Raw genomic sequence first — 26,205 nt, forward strand, 5'->3', positions numbered from 1 at the left:
AATTTTTATCAGAATGGAGAAATTTGACACTCCACAAAATTAAAATTAGTTTTTCAGGGCCATAATGTTTGTTTAGCAGTCAATACGCTGTTAAAACCCCAGTTACACCTAATCCAACAAGGCCTAACTTTTAATGGGGTATTTAACAGCAATATTACCAGGGAAGACCCACGTTTTCGTCAGTTTCACTGATATCACTGACTACACTGATTGCCGGCTATAGGGGGAGGGGGCGGGGCCACAGTGCAGCCAGTGTCGGAGTAGTGAATTTCTGTGTTTAGATACGCATGCGCTAAATCCTGAAGTTGCGGTCAGTTTCAAAGGGTTAATAACAGGGAACGCTGTTCGTTTGCTGTTATTACCCACCGCAAATTCTGGGCTGTTGTATCACTGCTACTATTCACTTTTTCTATTTACTGTTGCATAAATTTGCTTGGCAATTAAAGTCAAAATCTAGTGTAGTGTTATTCTATTGCCTTCGAAAGTCAAGGAAGGTCACCTAAAGGCACCTGATTAAAAAAAAATAAACTGAAGGAGGGTTTCTGTTTGACCCTTGGGCACACTATAAACTTGCCTTCATATCCAGGGAAGTGAAAATATTCTCTGGGATAAAGGGAGCAAAGCCTCACCTCCAAGAGTAGTTTGAAATACATGGTAAAAAGAGTAAAGAAACTCCTAAAAGATAACACCATAGATAAGTACAAGAGTTTGACAAGACATTTGAATGGAGTAACAACTTTCCAACCAGCCACAGTAAACAATTTGCAAAGAAATGGAACCTAGCTACACATAAGGCACTAAATTGAAAATATACGTAGACTGTAAGTGCATGCATGGATAGCAAACTTTTTCATATTTAGTCTACTTAATGGTACAAATCAACATCTACAATGGATTATGATATGTGAATTTAAGAACTCAACATTTTATTACCAAGTATAATAAAAAATCTTTTAAGATTAAATTTCAATGTCTACATTCTGCTTTTCAGATAATTTACTTGATTTTTTTTCCTTTTTTGCCCCTTTAAACCACAAATTTGTTATTAGAATAGAGATTTGTTTAAATGAAAATATTTTAAGATGTGATATCAGTAAAACCTACTTTTTAAAACATGCTTAAAAATCCAATTTTTACAACTTAAATCTGAGTTAGATTCTAGATGAACGAAATGCAAGTTACTGTCCAATTGTAGAATGTACTACATCTGTACACCAAATTCTGTCATTCAACAGGACATTATACACTTTCATGTGTAACTACCATAGACAATCTTGAATGCATAATCTAAGCTGACAATCTATTGCAGTACAGAAGGAGCACTATTTTATTGGGATCATCCTTCAAACGAGATGTTAAACACCTTGTCAAAAGTATTTCACTGTATGCAAAGTGATTTGAGATGTTTCTGATAGACATAAGATATTGGGGGAGAAATTGGGTGAGTAGCGCCACCTGTTAGCGCCTAAAGAGGCAGGCAGTGGCTGTAGCGCCACTGGCTGCACCTCCCGCGATATTCAGGAGGGGCGCTAATGGTGGCATTAGCCTGTTGCGCTGCGCCGCCACCGATGACGTCATCGGTGTGCGCAGCGCCCCATTCGTGCCCCGTTCGCGATATTTGGTAGCGAACACCGCAGTTGCGCCGTTCGCTACCCGTGCCCGGTTCACGTGGCCTTACTGTGCTGGCAGCGGTGCAAGTTAAGGTGGAGGTGCGGGGCGGCCACTTTTTCGGCGGCCGCCTGCCAGCACCTCCGTCCCCGGCCTCCTAACCCTCCCCCCCGCAGCATTGCCGGCTGTTTCCCGAGAGCCCGGCACTTCTCCTTGGTGCCGGGCTCATTTGCCGGCACTCACGAGCGGGGATCGTGCTGTTGCAGGCACCTCCCCCTTAACAGTGGGAGGAAGGCCTGCAGTACCGCAGCATGCCGTGCCGCAGCGTGTGGCGCTGCGGCACGTTACGCTGCGATAATCAGTTTCAGCGCCCTAAGAGGGACGCGGAGCGCCTCGAGCCTCGCCCCGTGTCCCTCAAGGGGCACTGAAACTGAATTTCTGGCGATCGGTATTACTCCGATCGCTGCGCTAAATCCTGCGCTCAGGCGACTTTTGCGCCACTTTGGCGCCCCAACCCAATTTCTAGGCCATTATATTAATGCAATCCTCCTTTTTATACAAAGCCCTGGTTAGACCACACCTGGAGTGTAGTGTATGTAACCGAACTATTTGAAGGGTTGCACTACTTTATCTTGGCTGCTGTATATTGTAATACCGGTGGTGACCACACCAGTATATAAGTGCTGTGTAATGATTTATTGGGCAGTTCCGCCCTGACCTTCGACTAGTAAAGACCTGTTAAATTTTACTCTTGTGGTCTGTGTAGTAATTCTCAATATAACACACAGACTTAACAGTGGCGACGAGTACGATCTTACCCTGTGGCAGAGATACATCCATGGCAGTTTAACGGGCGTCGAGAGGAGGCATCTGCCCTCATCATTCTGCTGAGAAAAGACTCGGGTCTGCAGAGCAAAGGAAGAATTCTGACACGAAGCCTTCCATCAGCAACAGGCAGTGATCATCCCTTCTATCACGGTGGTGGGTAAGCCGATCAGCGACGAGCAGCAAGTCGGCCACGTTGACTGTGAGTAGGGGAGAAAATAAAAAAAACGGAGGATATAAGGGCGGAGAACTCGACCACGGCCGGGGAAAAGAGCCGGACAGAAGTCGGGGCCAGAGGCGCTGAGACTGGGGCAGCGTAAGGCACGGAAGCCGCGGTGAATGCAAACGCAGCCGGTGCGAAAGACCGGGCTGCAAGCGGGCTGGGAGACGCAACAGCGTCGAGAGAGAGCTCGACCGCGACCGGTGAAAAAGGCCGGGCAGCTACCGAGGCCGCGAGGCGCAGCGACCGGGTCAGCGTAAGGCGTGGGAGAAAATTAAAAAAAATAAAAAAACGCGGAGAACTCAGCCGCAGCCGGGGGAAAGGACCGGACTGCAAGAGGGGCTGGGAGGCACGATTTGAAAACCGCTGGGGGAGGGCGAACGCAGCAATACGGCAATCGCCATTACAGCCAGCGGGGGAGAAAGGCTAACGCAGGAAGCCGCCATTTTCGGAGGCGGGGGAAGAAGACAAGCGCGGGAAACCACCATTTTGAAAAAAAAATAAAAGAAAAAAATTTCTTTTTGTTTCTCAAGAAGATTGCGAGGATGCCTAAGCGTGGTAACATCAACGATTTCGATCCCGATGTTGAAGATTGGGCCACGTATGTAGAACGCATAGAGATATATTGTAAGGCAAATAAAATATCAAATGAAGATAAAGCACTAACCTTACTAAACTCAATGGGTGCAAAGACATACGGGCTATTGAAGCATCTTCTATCACCAGCTAAACTGGCGGATCAGACCTTCGCTAATATTGTTGCTGTCCTGAAGGATCATTTGAACCCCACACCGCTGATGTTAGCGGAACGATTTAAATTTTATGCGAGAACGCAACTGAAAGAGGAAAGCAACGCGGAGTACTTAATTGAACTGCGTAAGCTAGCGAAATACTGTCAGTTTGGGGAAAGCCTGACAGAGGCACTGAGAAACAAATTCGTGTGTGGATTGTCGAAAGAAGGAACACAAAAGCGGCTACTTGAAGAGAATGATCTTACACTTGATAAGGCTGTCTCTATTGAAGCATCGCACGAAGCCGCAGCGAGAGGCACTGCGGAAATGCAGCTGAAGGCAGTGGTACTCAGCGTAGATCAAATGGCTTTGGGTACAACGAAATGTTATCGTTGTGGAAAGAAGACACACGATCAGAACCAATGCTGGTTTAAAAACCAGGAATGTAGAAAATGTGGCAAGCTTGGTCACATAGCTAAAGTATGCCGGTCAGGAAAGAAGACCAGCAACAAAAAGTCACCGCAGGAAAAGTGCAGAAAGGTACATAAGGTGGCTGAGAAGAGTTCGGATGAACAGAATTCGGATTCAGACTCCAACAGCAAGGAACTGGGTAGTCTGAGAATTCACAATGTGAGTAAGGAAGCTGACCGACAAACTATCTGGGTCACACTGCAGATAGCGGGAGTCCATGTGAAGATGGAATTGGACACCGGATCGGCGTTGACGGTCATGAATAAGCAAGATTACAAAAGGTTATTCACACATATTCCCCTACGGGATACGGAGATAGTATTGCAGACATACACGGGGCAAAAAGTATACCCCATCGGAAAGATAAAAGTCAAGGTGATACACAAGGGCAAAGAACACCAAGGAATGGACATATATGTACTACCTGAGGGAGGTCCACCACTTCTGGGACGGGAGTGGATCAGGAAAATAAATATGGACTGGCACTCCCTAAAAGCAATAACGGTAGATTCCAGAAAGAAAGATGTCAAACCTGAACGATTGTCCAGAATATTGGATGAGGCTAAAGAGGTGTTCCAACAGGGACTGGGAACACTGAGAGGAATTAAGGCAAAAATCAAGATTGCAGAACATGCAAACCCAAAATTTTTCAAAGCCAGACCGGTACCTTAGGCGATACGACCTGCTGTGGAAGCTGAACTGGAAGGGCTTGAACGTTCAGGAGTACTGTCTAAGGTGGACTGGAGTGAGTGGGCCACGCCCATTGTTCCCGTCATGAAGCGTTCATCGAGTAACAAGCCAGGGGAACCGGGGAAGGTCCACATCTGTGGAGACTTCAAGATCACAGTTAATCTGGTGCTTCACACGGTGCAATATCCGCTTCCGCGGATTGAGGATATCTTTGCTTCATTGTCTGGCGGGAAACACTTCACCAAGATAGACCTGGCGCAAGTGTACTTACAGATGGAAGTTGAGGAAGAGTCGCGCCAGTATCTCACAATCAACATGCACAGAGGCTTGTATCGATATAATAGACTGGTTTTTGGAGTGGCTTCGGCTCCAGCAATTTGGCAGAGGGCCATGGAGCAGGTATTACAGGGAATTCCAAGCACTCAATGTTACTTGGACGATATCCTGATTACAGGAGAGGACGATGAGGAACGCCTCGCAAATTTGAAACTGGTGCTCACCAGGTTGAAGGAATATGGCCTTCGAGTTAATCGCCAGAAATGTGAGTTCTTTCAGAAACGGATCTCGTACTGTGGTCATGTCATTGACCAGGAGGGGCTGCACAAGTCACCTGACAAGATCGAAGCTGTTGTGAAGGCTCCCACTCCGGAAAATGTATCCCAGTTGAGGTCGTTCCTAGGGTTGATTAACTATTACCATAAGTTTCTGCCAAATCTATCCACGGTGCTGCACCCGCTGAATGCTCTGTTGCAGAAAGAAGTACCATGGAAGTGGAGCGAGGACTGTAAGAAGGCCTTTCGCAAAAGCAAGGCATTGATCACCTCAGAGGAAGTGTTGGCTCACTTCAACCCAACGCTACCTATTCGTCTAGCTTGTGATGCTTCCCCTTATGGTATTGGAGCAGTACTCTCACACAAGTTGCCAAATGGCTCGGAAAGGCCAGTCGCATTTGCATCCAGATCATTGACCTCCGCTGAGCGCAACTATGCTCAGATAGATAGGGAGGCTCTCAGCCTTGTGTGGGGAGTAAAGAAGTTCAATCATTACCTGCAGGGCAAGAAGTTTACACTGCTGACAGACCACCAGCCGTTGGTATCCATATTCAACCCTAAAAAGGGCGTTTCCATTATGACAGCGCAAAGGCTACAGAGGTGGTCCCTTTTCCTAGGGGCACACCAATATGACATAGAATACAAAGGATCAAAGGGTTGCACTACTTTATCTTGGCTGCTGTATACTGTAATACCGGTGGTGACCACACCAGTATATAAGTGCTGTGTAATGATTTATTGGGCAGTTCCGCCCTGACCTTCGACTAGTAAAGACCTGTTAAATTTTACTCTTGTGGTCTGTGTAGTAATTCTCAATATAACACACAGACTTAACATGGAGTACTGTGAATAGTTCTGGGCACCACACCTTAGGAAGGATATATTGGCCTTGGAGTGAGTGCAGCGTAGATTTACCAGAATGATACCTCGAGTCCAAGAGGAGAGATTCACAAAGTAGGGTTGTATTCCCTGGAGTTTCGAAGGTGAAGGGGTGATTGGATTGAAGTTTCCAAGATATTAAGGCGCACTGATCGGGTAGATCGAGAGAAACGATTTCCGCTGGTTAGGGAGTCTAGGACTTGGGGGTATGGTCTAAAAATTAGAGCCAGGCCTTTCAGGAGTGAAATAAAAACAGAAAATGCTGGAAATATTCAGCAGGCCAGGCAGCATTTGTGGAGATGGATCTTTCAGGAGTGAAGTTAGGAAACACTTCTACATGCAAAGGGTGGTAGAAGTTTGGAACTCTCTTCCGCAAACGGCAATTGATGCGAGATCACTTGTTAATTTTGAATCTGAGAATGATAGAACTTTGTTAACCTAAGGTGTTAAGGGATATGGAGAAAAGGTGGGTATATGGAGTTAGGTCACAGATCAGCCATTACCTCATTGATCAGCAGGCTAAATGGCCTACTGCTGTTCCTATGTTCTTATCTTTTATAAGGCTTTCTGATATACTACAATTTTGTGATGTGCTCACCAATAACAAACCCAAATAAAACTACCCTTGGTGTCTTTTGTGCCTAAAAAACTAATTTCAATAATGATTTTATATATGTATTTCAGCTGAGCTTTAAGTTACCCTTTAGTCATCTAGAAATAAAAGTACTGAGGGAAGCTTTCAATATTAGAGAGCAAAAAGGTCCAAAAATCACTTAAAATATTATCCAGCTGTGAGCAGAGGTGGAAAATATCAATATAAACTGAAAGATCTATTAATGTCAAATGCATTTTAAAAAATATTTTTGAATTTACCATTTAAACTATAACTGTATTAGTAATTTTGATAATAGAAACATAGAAGATAGGAGCAGGAGTAGGCCATTCGGCCCCTCGAGCCTGCTCCGCCATTCAATGAGATCATGGCTGATCATCCAAATTCAGTACCCTGTCCCTGCTTTCTCCCCATATCCCTTGATCCCTTTAGCCTTAAGAAATATATCCAACTCCTTCTTGAATATATTTAATGAATTGGCCTCTACGGCCTTCTGTGGAAGAGAATTCCACAGGTTCACCACTCTCTGGGTGAAGAAATTCCTCTTCATCTCAGTCCTAAATGGTTTACCCCTTATCCTTAGACTGTGACCCCTGGTTCTGGACTCCCCGACCATCGGGAACATCCTTCCTGCATCTAGTCTGTCCAGTCCTGTTAGAATTTTATAAGTTTCAATGAGATCCCCTCTCATTCTTCTGAACTCCAGTGAGTACAAGCCCAATCGACTCAGTCTCTCCTCATACGTCATTCCTGCCATCCCAGGTATCAGTCTGGTGAATCTTCGCTGCACTCCTTCCATGGCAAGAACATCCTTCCTCAGATAAGGCGACCAAAACTGCACACAATACTCAAGATGTGGTCTCACCAAGGCCCTGTACAACTGCAGCAAGACATCCTTGTTCCTGTACTCGAACCCTCTCGCTACGAAGGCCAACGACGGTGGAGCGACTACAAAAGCGACCCCGAGGACCAGGTAGGCCCCAGAGCGGCGGCGGACCTGAGTGGAGCGGTCGGTGGTGGCGGAGCCACTACAAAAGCGACCCCGAGGACCAGGTAGGCCCCAGAGCGGTGGCGGACCTGAGTGGAGCGGGCGGCGGCGGTGGAGCGACTACAAAAGCGATCCCGAGGACCAGGTAGGCCCCAGAGCGGCGGCGGACCTGAGTGGAGCGGGTGGCGGCGGAGCGACTACAAAAGCAACCCCAAGGACCAGGTAAGGCACAGAGCAGCAGCGGACCTGAATGGAGAGGGCGGCGGCGGCAGAGCGACTACAAAAGTGACCCCGAGGACCAGGTAGGCCCCAGAGCAGCGGCGGACCTGAGTGGAGCGGGCGGCGGTGGTGGAGCGACTACAAAAGCGACCCCGAGGACCAGGTAGGCCCCAGAGCGGCGGCGGACCCGAGTGGAGCGGGCGGCGGCAGCGGAGCGACTACAAAAACGACCCTGAGGACCAGGTAGGTTTACCAATCTCAGAGCTCCGAGAGCGGGAGAGAGAAGTAAAAAGTAATTGAGGTGTGATGTCACCAGAAAGCAGGTAAGTGATTGGTTGGTGAGTATTTCTCTCTTTCTCCTTTTTTACAAGCTTAAATTCTGTGTTTTATAGTTTCTAGGGTCTCTGTGGTGTAACGGGGACAGTTGGTAAACAAGGGCCATTGAGTATATCATTTAATTGGTGGTTTTGATTTAATTTAAATTAATTAAAGGGCAATTCATGGCAGGACAGCTCGGCCCCATGGTATGCTCCTCTTGCGCTATGTGGGAAATCAAGGACACTTCCTGTGTCCCTGGTGACCATGTGTGCCGGAAGTGTATCCCGCTGCAGCTACTGGCAGACCGCATTGCGGCGCTGGAGCTGCGGATGGATGCACACTGGAGCATTCGTGAAGCTGAGGACGTCGTGGATATCACGTTTAACCAGTTGGTCACAGCACAGATAAAGGTTGCACAGGCAGAAAGGGAATGGGTGACCAACAGGCAGAGTAGTAGGCGCAGGCAGGTAGTGCAGGAGTCCCCTGTGGCCATTCCCCTCTCAAACAGATATACCACTTTGGATACTGATGGGGGGGATGGCTTACCAGGGGAAGGTAGCAGCAGCCAACTTCCTGGCACCAGGGGTGGTTCTGCTGCACAGGACAGGAGGAAAAAGAGGGGAAGAGCTATAGTGATAGGGGATTCTATTGTAAGGGGAACGAATAGGCATTTCTGGGATGGTGTGTTGTCTCCCTGGTGCAAGGGTCAAGGATGTCTCAGAGCGGCTGCAGAGCATTTTGGAAGGGGAGGGTGAACAGCCAGTTGTCATGGTGCATATAGGTACCAACGATATAGGTAAAAAATGGAATGAGGTCCTAAAAGCTGAATATAGGGAGTTAGGAGGTAAATTAAAAAATAGGACCTCAAACGTAGTAATCTCAGGATTGCTACCAGTGCCACGTGCTAGTCAGAGTAGAAATAGAAGGATATTTCATATGAATATGTGGCTAGAGGAATGGTGCAAGGGGGAGGGATTCAAATTCCTGGGACATTGGAACCGGTTCTAGGGGAGGTGGGACCAGTACAAACGGGACAGTCTACACCTGGGCAGGGCCGGGACCGATGTCCTAGGGGGGTGTTTGCCAGTGCTGTTGGGGAGGGTTTAAACTAAAATGGCAGGGGGTTGGGAACTTGTGCAGGGAGACAGAGGAAAGGGAAACAGGGATAGAAGCAAAAGACAGGAAGGAGAAAAACAAAGGTGGCAGTCAGAGAAATCAATGGTTTAAATCAAATATGGCCACAGTAAATAATTCTAAAAGGTCTAAGAGCATTAAAAAAACAAGTCTGAAGGCTTTGTGTCTTAATGCGAGGAGCATTCGTAATAAGGTGGATGAATTAGCAGCGCAAATAGAGGTAAATGAATATATGATTGGGATTACGGAAACATGGCTCCAGGGTGACCAAGGCTGGGAACTCAACATACAGGGGTATTCAATATTCAGGAAAGATAGGCAAAAAGGAAAAGGAGGTGGGGTAGCATTGCTGGTTAAAGAAGGGATTAACACAATTGTAAGGAAAGATATTGGTTCTGATGATGTGGAATCTGTATGGGTAGAACTGAGAAATACCAAGGGGCAGAAAACATTAGTGGGAGTGGTGTATAGACCCCCAAACAGTAATGCAGAGGTTGGGGATGGCATTAAAAGGGAAATTAGAGAAGCATGCAATAAGGGCACAGCAGTCATCATGGGTGACTTTAATCTACATATAGATTGGGCTAACCAAATTAGTAACAATACTGTGGAGGAGGAATTCCTGGAGTGTATACGGGATGGTTTCCTAGACCAATATGTCGAGGAACCAACTAGGGATCAGGCCATCTTAGACTGGGTATTATGCAATGAGAAAGGATTAATTAGCAATCTTGTTGTGCGAGGCCTCTTGGGTCGGAGCGATCATAATATGATAGAATTCTTCATTAAGATGGAGAGTGAAGTAGTTGACTCAGAGACTAAGGTCCTGAATTTAAGTAAAGGGAACTATGATGGTATGAGAAGCAAGTTGGGTAGGATTGATTGGGTAATATCACTCAAAGGGTTGACGGTGGATAGGCAATGGCAAACATTCAAAGATCGCATGGATGAACTACAGAATTTGTTTATCCCAGTCTAGCATAAAAATAAATCAAAAAAGGTGACTCAACCGTGGCTAACAAGGGAAATTAGGGATAACATAAGATCCAAAGAGAGGACATATAAATTGGCCAAAAAAGCAGCAAACCTGAGGATTGGGAGCAGTTTAGGATTCAGCAAAGGAGGACCAAAGGATTAATTAAGAGGGGGAAAATAGATTATGAAAGTAAGCTGGCAGGGAACATAAAAACTGACTGTAAAAGCTTTTATAGATATGTGAAGAGAAAAAGATTGGTGAAGTCAAGCGTAGGTCCCTTACAGTCAGAATCAGGGGAATTTATAATGGGGAACAAAGAAATGGCAGACCAATTAAATACATATTTTGGTTCTGTCTTCACAAAGGAGGACACAAATAACCTCCTAGAGATGTCGGGGAACATAGGGACTAATGAGAGGGAGGAACAGAAAGAAATCAGTATTTGTAAGGAAATGGTGTTGGGGAAGTTGACTGGATTGAAGGCCGATAAATCCCCAGGGCCTGATAATCTACATCCGAGGGTACTTAAGGAAGTGGCCCAGGAGATAGTAGATGCATTGCTGGTCATCTTCCAGAACTCGATAGACTCTGGAACAGTACCCATGGATTGGAGGGTAGCTAATGTTATCCCAGTATTCAAAAAAGGTGGTAGAGAAAAAGCGGGGAATTATAGACCGGTAAGCCTGACATCGGTGGTGGGGAAAATGCTAGAGTCCATTATAAAAGATGTAATAGCAGAGCACTTGGAAAGCAGTGACAGGATCGGACAAAGTCAACATGGATTTACAAAAGGTAAATCGTGCTTGACTAATCTCCTGGAATTTTTTGAGGATGTAACTGGTAAAATAGATAAGGGAGAACCAGTGGAAATGGTGTATTTGGACTTTCAGAAGGCTTTCGATAAGGTCCCGCATAAGAGATTAGCGTGCAAAATTAAGGCACATGGGATTGGGGGCAAGGTATTGACTTGGATAGAGAACTGGTTGGCAGATAGAAAGCAAAGAGTTGGAATAAACGGGTCGTTTTCCAAATGGCAGGCAGTGACTAGTGGGGTACCGCAGGGATTGGTCCTAGGACCCCAGCTGTTCACGATATATATTAATAATCTGGATGAGGGAATTGGATGTAATATCTCCAAATTTGCAGACCACACAAAGCTGGGTGGGAGGGTGTGCTGTGAGGAGGATGTCGTGAAACTCCAGTATGATTTGGACAGGTTGGGTGATTGGGCAGAAACATGGCAAATGCACTATAATGTGGATAAATGTGAGGTTATCCACTTTGGTGGCAAAAACAGGAAGGCAGATTATTATTTGAATGGCAATAGATTGGGAGAAGGGGAACTGCAAAGAGACCTGGGTGTTCTTGTGCACCAGTCGCTGAAGGTAAGCATGCAGGTGCAGCAGGCGGTTAAGAAGGCAAATGGTATGTTGGCCTTTGTAGCAAGAGGGTTCGAGTACAGGAACAAGGATGTCTTGCTGCAGTTGTACAGGGCCTTGGTGAGACCGCACCTTGAGTATTGTGTGCAGTTTTGGTCACCTTATCTGAGGAAGGATGTTCTTGCCATGGAAGTAGTGCAGCGAAGATTCACCAGGCTGATACCTGGGATGGCAGGAATGACGTATGAGGAGAGATTGTCAATTGGGCTTATACTCACTGGAGTTTAGAAGATTGAGAGGGGATCTCATCGAAACCTATAAAATTCTGTCAGGCCTGGACAGACTAGATGCAGGAAGGATGTTCCCGATGGCCGGGGAGTCCAGAACTAGGGGTCATAATCTAAGGATAAGGGTAAGGGACTGAGATGAGGAGGAATTTCTTCACCCAGAGAGTGGTGAACCTATGGAATTCTCTGCCACAGAGGGCTGTGGAGGCCAGTTCATTAAATATATTCAAGAAGGAGTTGGATATATTTCTTAAGGCTAAAGGGATCAAGGGATATGGGGAGAAGGCAGGGACAGGGTACTGAATTTGGATGATCAGCCATGATCTCATTGAATGGCGGAGCAGGCTCGAGGGGCCGAATGGCCTACTCCTGCTCCTATCTTCTATGTTTCTATGTTTCTAACATACCATTTGCCTTCTTAACCACCTGCTGCACCTGCATGCTTACCTTCAGCGACTGGTGCATAAAGACGCCCAGGTCGCATTGCACTTCCCCTTCTCCCAATCTATTGCCATTCAGATAATACTCTGTCTTCTTGTTTTTGACACCAAAGTGGATAACCTCGCATTTATCCATGTTATATTGCATCTGCCATGCTTCTGCCCAATTACCCAACCTGTCCAAATCATACTGGAGTTTCTCGGCATCCTCCTCACAGCACACACGCCCACCCAGCTTTATGTCGTCTGCAAACTTGGAGATATTACATCTAGTTCCCTCGTCCAGATCATTAATATATATTGTGACTAGCTGGGGTCCAAGGACCGATCCCTGTGGTACCCCACTCGTCACTGCCTGCCACTCGGAAAAAGACCCGTTTATTCCAACTCTTTGCTTTCTGTCTGCCAACCAGTTCTCTATCCAAGTCAATACCTTGCCCCCAATCCCATGTGCCTTAACTTTACATGCTAATCTCTTATGTGGGACCTTATCGAAAGCCTTTTGAAAGTCCAAATACACCACATCCACTGGTTCTCCCTTATCTATTTTACCAGTTACATCCTCAAAAAATTCCAGTAGGTTAGTCAAGCATGATTTACCTTTTGTAAATCCATGTTGACTTTGTCCGATCCGGTCACTGTTTTCCAAGTGTTCTGCTATTACATCTTTTATAATGGACTCTAGCATTTTCCCCATAATGCCATTGATAAGATAGTTAGACCAGGAATTTTATTGTTTATGGCTAAGTGCACAGGGTGCAATGAATCTTCAACTCAGGACATGTTTTCAAGTTTGGGAAAATAACAGAATGGATTTTTACATTATTGAAGTGACACTGATGTGGATGAAAACAAATTTATGAATGCAAGTGCGATTTCCACTAAGCTCGGTTTTGAAAGCTATCAGAAGCTTGACTAGCAGAATTCATTAAAAACATTTGGAGAAAATCCCAGCAAAACACTTCTCAATTCATTGGTGACAAATTACTGCACAAGAACAGACTGTTTACAGACACATTGCTGGATGCACTGATGCTTCCTAGCGTGCCCAGAGGCTGATGACATCTATCGTTTGCTGAAGGTACAGTACAATATTATTAAAGGCAAGACTTCAGCATTATAGATTCAGAAGTGGACCATATAAATCATTCTAGTATGGCTATTTTCCCCTCCTCAACTGATGCTAGTCACTCATTCGGGGGTTCAGTTCTATAGGCAATGGCAGCCTTCTGCTACCTGACCCAAGCGCCCATTCTTCATTTGTGAGGATATTTGACCATTGGAAGTGTGAGAGACATCACAGCCAAACCTGATTCTGTCCTCTCCTTCATCTGCACAAGTAGACTTTCTAGCATCAGTCACTGGGTAGCAATCAAGAGCAGGAATCCAGACTGATTTTTTAAATTATCTCTTCCCTACCCTGGAGACACCAATGCCATCTGTAGTGCCCTACTGCTGTCCCTGCTAGGATTAGCGAACTGACTGTAAACCAGGATCAAATCTGAGTTCTTCCTCTTCTGTACTGATTACTATCCCAACCAGACATTGCACTTACCCACTGAGTAAGTGGGAAGCTCCACTATGGCATATCTGGGTAAACACCCACTATGTTCTATAAAACATGTTTGTTATTAAAAATGTCATTTTGTGAAAATCTTGTGCTATTTTTATAATTTATTGAAAAGATGAATTACAGCCTCAGAACAGACTGTTTATAATTATGTATTTTTCAATATCCTTATTTCCAAGAGGAAACCAGAGTCTGATAAGAAACCACTTTATCAAGGTTGGTGAATATCTAATAAGATTTGAATTATTGAGGTTAGACTTTAGTTTTTAAGTACATTCAAGACTAGAATGGATCATTCCTGTTTGTTCTATTTATGACAGGGCTAAATCTGTGACAAAAGGTAAAACTTGTGAATGATCAAATGTGATCAATTGTTTTCAAGCTATTGAGGGGACAAGCACCTGTTCAAGGTTGGACAGCCAGCCAACCAGATGACGAATGGATAGAGATTATCAGAAGATAAATTCACCCTACTTCAGAAAGGGAGTCGTGGAAAGAGTAGGAAGAAGACTGCAAACTTACAAATCATGCAGCAAAGGCTAAGCAATCAAACAGAAATAATACAAGTGGAACTCATAATCTACACCGAGCAGCTGATTCCTTGGCTGTTTACTCACACACCCACTCTGTTGAATTGGAATTGTACAACACATGGTGGTTTTATGATTATAATTACTTGAAAACATTGAATTGACATGATTAGGATAGATTTATGTACCAGTAGTAACATTTCTGGACTCGAGAAGAGTGCATTCTTTCACACTTACTATCAAAAAAATGACAGTATTATATTCCGAGTAAAAGGGTTCAGTAAGTGAATGTGTGAACTCCAGCAGAGGTTGCTAGCAAGTTACTATTCTTTATGCTTGTCAGATATACAATTATGTGAAAAGCATTAATTCCCTAACACAGACAATACAGTGACTCAAAAAGTACAATTGCTGCTTTGGAGGCTAAATCCATCAGGCAAATTGTACTACTGCTAGCAACCTCTGCTGGAGTTCACACATTCACTTACTGAACTCTTTTACGCTGAATATGATCTGTAATGTAATGACCTCCACAGCTTTGAGTTGGAAACAAATGTATTTGTGGGCCTTCCCTAATATCTGTACTTTGTTCTTATTTTTTTACACTTTTGCCATTGCGCTAGTGGCATGGACACCACAGAAGGTACAAATATGTCATTTCACTCTCAATGCATTTTCTTGACCAGGAGCATTATACACCACGATTGAAGAAATCAGCTGCGTAATTCATGATTTTTTAATTACAATTCAGAGTCGGAGCCTAATGATGATTGAAGTGCTCCCTGAACCTTATCTATACTGGACAATCAGAACAAAATCACAGCTATTATTTGCATAATGCCTATACGTGTGAGCACTGCAGTTATTCATTATTTGATTTTATTAATGACTGAGAACGTGGTAAACCGCCAACAGATTCTTAGCTTGTACCAAGTCTCCTTTTCAAGAATGTATTATATTCAGTAGATAACAGAGAAAGAAATATCACTCAACAAAATCTTTCTACAGTGACTCTGGGAATACTAATATCAGTTGTGAAAATTTGCTTCTGGGGAAAGAAAGCACAACGCCAGCACACCCTTTCATTATTATCTAATTTGTCCAATTAATAGAAGGCCTAACCTTAATTGTATTTATGACAGACATATTAAAACTGATAGCTCAGTAATGCTAAAGACGAAAGTTATGGATTTAATTCTCAAACATGCAAGCCACTAGAATTTATAATCAAATGATTTACACAGGAAGACATGCTGTAGAGATAACACACGCTGAGAATCAATAACACTGGTTTGTGGCTTCACACAAAAATGGGTGGAATCACAAAAAGCCCCAAAACATCTGGTAAAATAAAACTGGAGTTTGATTTATTTCGTCACTGTAAAGCGAAAGGCCCCGGTAAGAATACAACAACGTCAGGCACTGGGTGTCAGCATCAGGGAAATGGTAGGAGTCAAATTCATTGGGCAAGAAACCAAGTGCAAACCTATTTAAGCACAGCGAGCTGCAACTGTTTGAAAGAGCGAGGTATGTCAAAATTGGTGTCATTTTTAAACCAAAATGAGCGAGTCTCACTCCAATGAGTGGGAGTTGATCGGTCTGCAGGCGTTTCAGAGCAAGCACCGTTTTTAATATGCAGATAGTGCAGACAGAAGAGATCAGCATTCTTTGCTATCACCCCCCATTCAGCCTCATCACATTGATGGTGTCCTATAGCTGTCATGCAATCGATTAGCTGTGTTTTTGGTCAGTTTGTGCTGAAGGGGGAATGTAATGATTGTCAAAGCGTGACCTACTACGCTCTACATAAGCAACGGAGGCAATGATGAAAAGTCCTTGCTTATACTGCAGTGATTGCCAAATGCAATGTTTTCATGTCTGTTAATATCCGGGACTGGAATTTTAATCCTTTAGGCTTCTCTGATAGGATGTGTTCGAATAGTGAACAGATACGGCACGAATCTAATTAACGCCAAAAGTAGGAAATTGCCAGCTAAGCATTAATTATTTGATACACTATGTGCCGTGGGTTTCAAATCTTAGATTAAGTATTGAATTATAGAACCATTATATGTTCTTGTTCAAGGTCCGAGTGGAAATCGAAATTGGGAAATAGGTAATCATTTATACAATTTGATGAGTTAAGAAATTATGTAGGAAATTTATCATAATGATATGTGAACTAGGCATCTTCATGAATGCTGCTGGTTATGTGAGGAGGCGGCGCAGTATGTCAGTGGGCCTCCGGGCCGATAGAAGGGACAAACTTCCCGCTATAGAAAATGCATTTTGTTGAAGTAGATTGTTGGCGAAGGGTAAAAATAGCATGAGTCGATGCAGCAGTGGAATGTTTACCCACTGAGCACCGTCGAATAGGAGCGGCGATTGCACAGCCCAGGGAAGTGGGTTTCACTCCATTAGTTAAGTGACAGAATGAGAGATGAGCAACTTTAAAGCAGAGAGGCAAAATGAGGCAGCTTGGGATTGGAACAGTATCCATGCTAGGCGTTAGTGCGAGACAGACAGAGCCATTTGCACGTTTTGTTTTTGCATGGGGACTTGTGTACATCTGCTGCAAATCTCCACAACAGACTTCAGACGCGTGGGAATATGCATGTCACGGGATACGGCTACACAGGTTGGCGAGCTCATAGGAGGAGTTTGTGCAGGTGCTTGTGTTCTGGGTCATCTGAATCTTTGTTAATTTCTATGTCAAGGTGATTTCATTTCCACTGCATATCAGCAGCAGTGAAATTTCGACTTCAAGCTGCCAATCAGCAGAGTGCCCTGGGGATCGGTTGTATTGTATGATGTCCTACATCCCAGGGCCCAAGGGTCATTTCTAGTCTCCACATTTTTGACGACCCTTTTCCAATTGCAAAAAAAAAGCCTCTGGAAGTACTCGCGTATTATTTTTCCCAACAGACTTCCCTAATGATACCATTTTATGTACTGAATTGTTAAAGGATTGCATTATTAAATGCAATTTGACACACTTAATCCCCCCGAAAGACTGGAATAATGTTCTGCTGCAGTTCTTGGAGATGTTTATTTTATACTTGGTAACCTCCTGTTATTTAACGGGGTCTCTTACAATTCTGGAAAATATTTTCTGATGAGGCGAACTGAAAGCAGATTTTGACCTCTTGCAAGTTGATTTATTCTCAAACCGCCGAGCACTCCCCGCGGTGATGGGTTGCCTTGTAGTCCCCCCTCCCCTCCCCCACATATACCCACAGTTTATCTCGCTCGTCAATAATAGGTGTCTAGTTGCAAGGTTTGATTGAACGTAGAACGAAAAGAAAGAGAAAAACGCCCCGCCGCTTTTCATCTTGATCCTTATTCTTCCGATATTTTACAACTGTCTCAGTCAGGTGGAGTGTACACCTCGCTGCTTGACACTGGCCTCAAATCGATAGGTACACTATTTTCTAGTTGGGGCGGGGGGGGGGGGGGGAGTGGATGTTTGAACATCCTTTCATAAGAGGGAGGTGGACACTTGCATAGAAAGCAAACTGCTGCAGATGCTGGGAATCTGAAATTAAGACAGAAAGGCTAGAGAGGAGGGTCGGGTTAACCTTTCAGGTCGACGGCCTTTCGCCAGAACCGGATGGTACCTTTATAGTCACTCGTCTTATCTGCATGATTAAAGGCGAAATTCTGCCACATGACTGATTGGAACTTTCCGAGGCGATTATCTAACAGCTTCACACGCTTGTCTTAAGTAGGGCGAACGCACTTCACACCTCATAATGCTTGCTAACTGTTCAGAGATGTTGCGAAACTCCACATTGACGCATTAGACAGCAACTTCTCAAATACTTTCCAAACCTCGAGCCGATTCTTAAATAAATGCTCCAGTCAATGGGACTGGCTGGCTAAAATGTGAAGTTCTACCGCAGTGTACTATTTCCTGTGCACTCGTCCGCGCATCTTTAATTAGTGCATTCAACTGTGACTTTCGAGAGTTAAATGTGCATTGAGCAGTTACGGTCCCAGAAGGTAATTCGCCCAGAGCCATTCCTTAAATACAAGCCCCAGGAAGGCGGAGGGGGAGTGATGGGGGTGGCGGTGAAGAAACGAGAGAGGCGGAGGGAGAAAGAAACGGAAAGAGGAAGATTCTGTTTTTAAGAGGAAAAAAAAACTTTCAACTGGAAAAGGAGATCCGAGGTTGTTGCGGTTCATTGTCTGTCAGAGGCTATCAGGCGGGTGTGTGGCGCTTAACACATGGGGTACAGCCAATTAAAACAGGAAAAGGCCACTTAAGGATTTCCATATCCTAGCGCGATCTCTGGAAATAAAAGAAATGTCAAAAAAAAATACAGCGTCTCGAATTGGTGGGACACTTACAAGAGCCTGGTAGAAATGAATGGGACGCGAATACCCTGTGGACGGTTAGCTTTAGCTGAGAGTCTGTCTCCGGATTAATTAGATTCTGCACTGAAAGCGTTCTCTCTCTCTTTCTCTCTCTCCTTCCTGTAGCAGGCTTGGTCAACACGCATGAAATGGCAAGAGATGTAACTGACGCGAGAACGCTGCCATACCAAATGTTATTGCTGCTGACCGCCAGGTTAGTATTTTTAAAACACACACACACACACACACAGATCGCACCCCTAAAACGTCGGAGGTAAAGGTGAGCAGCGATAGACCGGTTATTTTCAAATGACAGCGCAACAAACTGCTTCGAGACCTGCTTACTAATGAGCGGGGACCTTGCAACAACTGCAGAGTCCGTAAAAAAAAGAGGACGTAGCGGAGAGAATCTGCAAACGGAGTCGAGTCATCTTTCATCGGAACTGTCTTTAATGGGAGCCAGCACAATCAGCACAGATCAGGCTCTGCCCAAACTATACTCCACACACAATGCTCCGCCATATGTGAAACACAAGCACCTTATCACGGCTATCTAAATATAGCGCACTATAGATTTTAGATTTCTACAAATACAAAAGTTCTACCAATAGGAGAGAGCACCTATAGATTGAAAGAAATTGAATTGTTTCATTGCACCGATAATGCACACGGGCAGAGAGGTGTCCCTTTAATAACGCTGCACTATACCGAGCTGTACAGCTCAATACTACGTGCATGTAACAAAATGCCAGAACTGTACAGATTATATGAAGTAAATATCTGGCGAAAATGAATAATGTGGCTTTCTATTAGTTTTCTTCTGTTATACTATCAGTAGGCAGACTTCATTAACTTTTGAGAAGGTCCCCCCCGCCCCCCCCCCCCCCCCATTTCAGTGCTTTAGTCCAAACACAGAGAGGCGAACTGCAAAACTGTACTCACAAGCATTGGTGACTGAGAAACTGTTGGAAGACTCGAGGTTGTCGACATGTGGGGTGAGAGCAAAGGGAGCTTCGGAGATGTTAGGGTTTGTGTTGTGAAGGTAAATCCCGAATCGAAAGGCGCTGTTTTCCTGATCTGTACTTCTTGCGAACAGTCCCCCTGTACAGAATTTTAAAAAAAAGAGAGCAAATGGACTTGTGCCGCATAACCCTCGTTCTTCAATCGCTGCTCCATATTACAGTACGGCACCGATATAAGCTACACTGTAGACAGGAGCGTCTTAGCTACATCGTAATGTGATTAAATACAACAGGAGCAGAAATCAGGTTAACTTTCTTTTAAGATTAAAGTGAACCCCCTTTAACCGGCAACAATTACAAATGACTTGATTTATTTTAACACATTTAAGTCGCTATCCGTGATCCTGGTTGCTGCAGCTCGGTGTGAAGTTCCATACCATTTATGTACTATATATATATACTTAATACAGGAGTTGCTTACCTATCTGGACATTGCTGGGGAAAGCACCCAAGGCAACACCAAAAAGCACGTTGAGTAATAGGAAGACAGACTGCAGAAGGTTTTGTCCCATTTTCTCCCTGATTTCAATTCCTTAGGACCGACCTGAAAAGGGCAAATGCACCGCACTGGATATAAATCCCACTCTTCCCCCTCTTTCGTCCTCCCTCTCTCTTCAAAGCGTTTCACTTACGACCACTGAGCTAGGCGAGGATAAAATATTCTGCCAGAGGAAAATAGGACTATTTCACACTGGCAAAGATGGTGGTGAAGTGAGGAGCGGATCTGAACATGCGCCTCCAATTGGAGCGGCGAGGGAATATTGATCAAACTTGATCTGACGTTGAATTAAGCAGCATCTCTTAACATCCCTGCAACTGCAGAGAGGGCTGCAAAGCACAAGTACTGTTACTGGCGTTTGTCAACAGCGCGGTGTGCTGAATAGAAAACACAACTCTCACGTGCACTCAAAGCAGTAAAGACACATCTTTTTTTTAATTACCTAAAATGCAGGCATTTCAAAGCTATAAGAAACCAAAACGGCACAGAATCATACAAGCACAGAAGGAGGCCATTCGGCACCGTGTCTGTGAACGCGTTGAAAGGCATAGCGGTAGGGGCTGCCTGCCTTGATTATTGTTCTGAACTTTGAATATTAGGTCTATTTTTCACTTGAACATAGAAATATACAGGACCGAAAAATCTAGCCAGAGTTCAAAAACAGAACGAGGAATTCAATTCTACAAGATTTCCCATTCTCTTGTAATAACATTTCCCAAAAGCCCAGTTTTGGTATGTTGATTATTTTGTTTGACGATTCAACAACTTGTATTTATATAGCGCCCTTAACATAGTAAAACGTCCCAAGGTCCTTCACAGGAGTGTTATCAAATACAATTTGACACCCAGCCACATAAGGAGACATTAGGACAAGAGGTAGGTTTTAAGGAGTGTCTTAAAATAAGAGAGAGAGGTGGAGAGGTTTAGGGAGGGAATTCCAGAGCTCAGAGGCAGCTGAAAATCGGGGATGCTCAAGAGGCCAGAATTGGAGGAGTGCAGAGATCTTGGAGGGTTGTAGGGCTGGAGGAGGTTACAGAGATAAGGAGGGGAGCGGCCATGGAGGGATTTGAAAACAAGGATGAGAATTTTAAAATCGAGGTGTTGCCAGGCCGAGAGTCAATGTAAGTCAGTGAGCACAGGGTTAATGGGCGAACAGGACTTGGCCTGAGTTAGGCTACGGGCAGCAGAGTTTTGGATGAGCTCAAGTTTACGGAGAGTGCAAGGTAGGAGGCCGGCCAAGAGAGCATTGGACTAGTCAAGCCTAGAGATAACAAGGGCCTGGATGAGGGTTTCAGCAGCAGATGAACTGAGGCAGGGTGGAGATGGGTGAGGTGACGGAGGTGGAAATGAGCAGTCTTGGTGATGGAATGGATATGTGGTCGGAAGCTCAGCTCAGGGTCAAATAGGACACCAAGGTTGTGAATGGTCTGGTTCAGCCTCAGACAGTGGCCAGGGAGAGGGACGGAGTCGATGGCTAGGGAATGGAGTTTGTGGCAGGGACCAAAGACAATGGCTTCGGTCTTCCCAATATTTAATTGAAAGAAATTTCTGCTCATCCAATACTGGATGTTGGATAAGCAGCTTGACAAATCAGAGGCAGTGAAGGGGTCAGGAGAGGTGGTGGTGAGGTAGAGCTGCATGTTGTCAACATACACGTGGAACCTGATGTGTTTTTGGATGATGTTGCTGAGGGGTAGCATGTGGATAAGAAATAGGAGAGGGCCAGGGATAGATCCTTGGGGGAATCCAAATGTAATGTAGCACCTTTAGCTGAGGGGTCTAGACAGAGTAGATAGAGAGAAACTGTTCCCATTGGCGGAAGGGTCAAGAACCAGAGGACAGAGTTTTAAGGTGATTGGCAAAAGAACCAAAGGTGATATGAGGAAAACTTTTTTCTGCAGCGAGTGGTTAGGATCAGGAATGAACTGCCTGAAAGGGTGGTGGATGCAGACTCAATCATGGCTTTCAAAAGGGAATTGGATAAGTAACTGAAGGAAAAGAATTTGCAGGGCTACAGGGAAAGGGCAGGGGAGCGGGACTAGCTGAAGTGCTCTTGCAGGAGTCGGCACGGGCTCTATGGGCTGAATGGCTTCCTTCTGTGCTGTAGCCATTCTATGATTCTACAAAGTCACACGTGTGGGGAAGGTCTCTTTTCGAGAGGAAGAGGGATGGGGTTATAATTTCACTCTTGTTTTCTAAGGCTCAGTTGGATTTTCACCCAGCGACGATGAAGGATTGGTGATATATATCAGGATGGTGTGTGACTTGGAGGGGAACTTGGAGGTGGTGGCATTCCCATGCGCCTGCTGCCCTTGTCCTTCTAGGTGGAAGAAGTCATGGGTTTGGGAAGTGCTGCTGAAAAAGCCATGGCGAGTTGCTGCAGTGCATTTTGTAGATGGTACACACTGCTGCCACGGTACGCCGGTGGTGGAGGGCGTGAATAATTAAGGTGGTGGATGGGGTGCCAATCAAGTGGGCTGTTTTGTCTTGGATGGTGTCGAGCTTCTTGAGTGTTGTTGGAGCTGCACTCATCCAGGCAAGTGGAGAGTATTCCATCACACTCCTGACTTGTGCCTTGTAAATGGTGGAAAGGCTTTGGGGAGTCAGGAGGTGAGACACTCACCACAGAATACCTAGCCTCTGACCTGCTCTTGTTGCCACAGTATTTATGTGGCTGGCCCAGTTAAGTTTCTGGTCAATGGTGACCCCCAGGATGTTTATGGTGGGGGATTCAGTGATGGTAATGCCGTTGAATGTCAAGGGACGGTGGTTAGACCCTCGCTTGTTGGAGATAGTCATTACCTGGCACTTGTGTGGCACAAATGTTACCTGCCACTTATCAGCCCAAGCCTGAACATCGTCCAGGTCTTGTTGCATGCGGGCACGGACTGCTTCATTACCTGAGGAGTTGTGAATGGCACTGAACACTGTGCAGTCATCAGCGAACATCCCCATTTCTGACCTTATGTTGGAGGGAAGGTCATTGATGAAGCAGGTGAAGATGGTTGGGCCTAGGACACTGCCCTGAGGAACTCCTGCAGCAATGTCCTGGAGCTGTGATGATTGACCTTCAACCGCCACAACCATTCTTGCCTTAACATCAGCTGACAAAGTCATTTTCAAGCACTTAGATTTGTAAAGATAAAACAGTTAAGTTGTTTTTAGAAGTGAAACAATTGTTTGAACCAGTGAATAAAACTGGCACGACTTTAAAAAATAAACTCAACTGCTCGATTTCAAAATATAATATTCACAGAAGAGTTGGGATAGTACCTTTCAGTTCATGTATGACACTGGACCTGTTAAAAGACAGCTGTACAGACGTGATTGGCACTCCAGACGATTGTTGTAAGTTCTAATTCCTTTAAAGTGAGATGTGGCAAAAACATTTTGTGTATCTGAACTAAAGTAAAATCGGTTGTCAAAAAAATGCCAGCACAATTTGCAATTGTGACAAGACAAAATCAACAGTTGCACTAACTGAAATCCAGTAACTTAAAAATAGCCAGAGAAATGGCTCACTGTGTATATCGGTATCACGCTTCTTGGGTGTATCCAGAGGCCCCTGTGTATCCCAGCATTTTTTGAAAAAGTTTTCTACTAAAGTATTCTGTACACTGTGTTCACATTTCCTAAACGTTCGCAAACTTTGTTTCAGCAGCTGATGTAAAAATGCTCTGTTTACTATCTGCCACCTTATTTTCACGTGTTAGATACATAATTATCCGTGTTCTCTCTCTCCTCCTTTAAGATGCTCCTTAAAACCGAACTCTTTGACCAAGCCTTTGGTCACCTGTCCTAATATCTCCTGATGTGGCTCGATGTCAAATTTTGTTTAATAGCACTCCTGTGAAGCGCCTTGGGACGTCTTACTATGTTAAAAACGCTATATAAATGCAATTTGTTTTTGCTGTTTCCACTTTTCCTGTTTGGCAACACGTGATTTAATCGATCAAAAAGAAAAAACAGCCTAGTAGGTAAAGGCACACTGTCCAGTATAATACTGATATAGATCAGAAGTCCCCAAGTTAGATTCTTGGTTTGAGCTAAATTAGCTGTTCTCAGGTGGGGCGGTGGTTGGAGTCTACAATTGGCCACCGGCCCCTGGATTGTAAAAGGGAGAGAAAGGAAAACCATAGGGTTCTTGTTCCTATCACTACCTGCAACTCCTTTAAAAATGGGATTCATGACCTGACCCCGCCCACTTCCGGTTCCCCAACTATGATGATGAGGCCAGCCACGATAGTCTGGTGGCCGACCACGATCCTCTCTCTCCTCTCCCCCCACCGCCGCTCTCCCCGGCTAACACCCCTTGACCCCCGATCCCTGCCAATGCTCTCTCCAACACCCCCCTCCCCACCCCTGCTCTCCCCCCCCGATCCCTGATCCTCTCTCCAACACCCCCCATGCCCCTGGCATCCCCGACCGGTGCTCTCCCCCCCGATCCCTGCTGCTGCTCTCTCCACCCCCCCGCGATCCCCGACGCTGCTCTCCTCCACCCCCCCGCCCCGATCCCTGCTGCTGCTGCTGCTCTCTCCACCCCGATCCCTACTGCTGCTCTCTCCACCCCCCCGCGATCCCCGATGCTGCTCTCCTCCACCCCCCCGCCCCGATCCCTGCTGCTGCTGCTGCTCTCTCCACCCCGATCCCTACTGCTGCTCTCTCCACCCCCCCGCGATCCCCGATGCTGCTCTCCTCCACCCCCCGCCCCGATCCCTGCTGCTGCTCTCTCCACCCCGATCCCCGCTGCTGCTCTCTCCACCCCGATCCCCGCTGCTGCTCTCTCCACCCCGATCCCTGCTGCTGCTGCTGCTCTCTCCACCCCCCCCGCAATCCCCGATGCTGCTCTCTCCACCCTGATCCCTGCTGCTGCTGCTCTCTCCACCCCGATCCCTGCTGCTGCTCTCTCCACCCCGATCCCTGCTGCTGCTCTCTCCACCCCCCCGCGATCCCCGATGCTGCTCACCTCCACCCCCCCGCCCCAATCCCTGCTGCTGCTCTCTCCACCCCGATCCCTGCTGCTGCTCTCTCCACCCCGATCCCTGCTGCTGCTCTCTCCACCCCGATCCCTGCTGCTGCTCTCTCCACCCCGATCCCTGCTGCTGCTCTCTCCACCCCGATCCCTGCTGCTGCTCTCTCCACCCCGATCCCTGCTGCTGCTCTCTCCACACCCCCGCAATCCCCAACCCCTGCCGGTGCCAGTGCTCTCCCTGCTGCTGCTCTCTCCACCCCGCCCCCGCAATCCCGACCCCTGCCAATGCTCTCTCCCCCCTCCCGTTTGGTGATTCTCCTCCCGCAATCCCTCCCCCTCGCTCCTGAGGCCGAATTACCTGCAGCCAGCCTACTTGAGAGGAATCTGAGGCCTCACACATTCAAATCAGGCCCTGCCTCGGATACCCCCCCACCCCCCGCCCAACCTGCCTACCTGGGGAGAATTCCAGCATTGCATTTATCTAGCACTTTTCACAACTTCAGGACATCCCAAAACACTTTACAGCCAATGACTCACTTTTTGAAGCGTAGTCATTGCTGTAATGTAGGAAACACAGCAGCCAATCTGCACACAGCAAGCTCCCACAAACAACAATGTGATAATACATAAATAATAACTCCGCCGTTCTTCTTCGAAATAGTGTCAGCCTAGATTTCTGCGCTTAAGTGGGACTTGAACCCATAACCTTCTGACTCACAGGCAATACCAACTGAGCCATGGCTGACACAATTAGTTAGACTGCAAGGAGAATACTTGGTGCAATTTTGGGTACTTTAGCTTCAAAAAAACATTTATGTTAGAGATGGGCAATAAATGCTGGCCTTGCCAGCAATGCCCAGATCCTGTGAATGAATAATCATTTTAAAAAGTTCAGAGCAATAAGGATGGCTGTAGGAATTCGAGTTC

At 45.7% G+C, this 26,205-nt stretch overlaps 1 protein-coding gene across 5 annotated transcripts in view; it reads right to left on the bottom strand.

Moving 5' to 3' along the window:
- The window catches only part of gria3b (glutamate receptor, ionotropic, AMPA 3b), a 549,936-nt gene extending 529,392 nt beyond the window's left edge, over positions 1-20,544 (bottom strand). For all 5 annotated transcript variants that reach the window (XM_085999489.1, XM_085999481.1, XM_085999457.1 and 2 more), the window contains exons 1-2: positions 20,229-20,544; positions 19,728-19,886 (exon numbers count right to left, since the gene is read on the bottom strand). In XM_085999489.1, coding sequence (XP_085855615.1) covers positions 19,728-19,886; positions 20,229-20,319 — 250 coding nt within the window. In that variant the 5' untranslated portion in view covers positions 20,320-20,544. The remainder of the gene's footprint in view (positions 1-19,727; positions 19,887-20,228) is intronic.
- Between the last annotated feature and the right edge of the window lie 5,661 nt (positions 20,545-26,205).

This window comes from Somniosus microcephalus, chromosome 1, assembly GCF_052327205.1.
Source record: "Somniosus microcephalus isolate GS21.2 chromosome 1, FLI_Smic_1.0, whole genome shotgun sequence".
Lineage (NCBI taxonomy): Eukaryota > Metazoa > Chordata > Chondrichthyes > Squaliformes > Somniosidae > Somniosus > Somniosus microcephalus.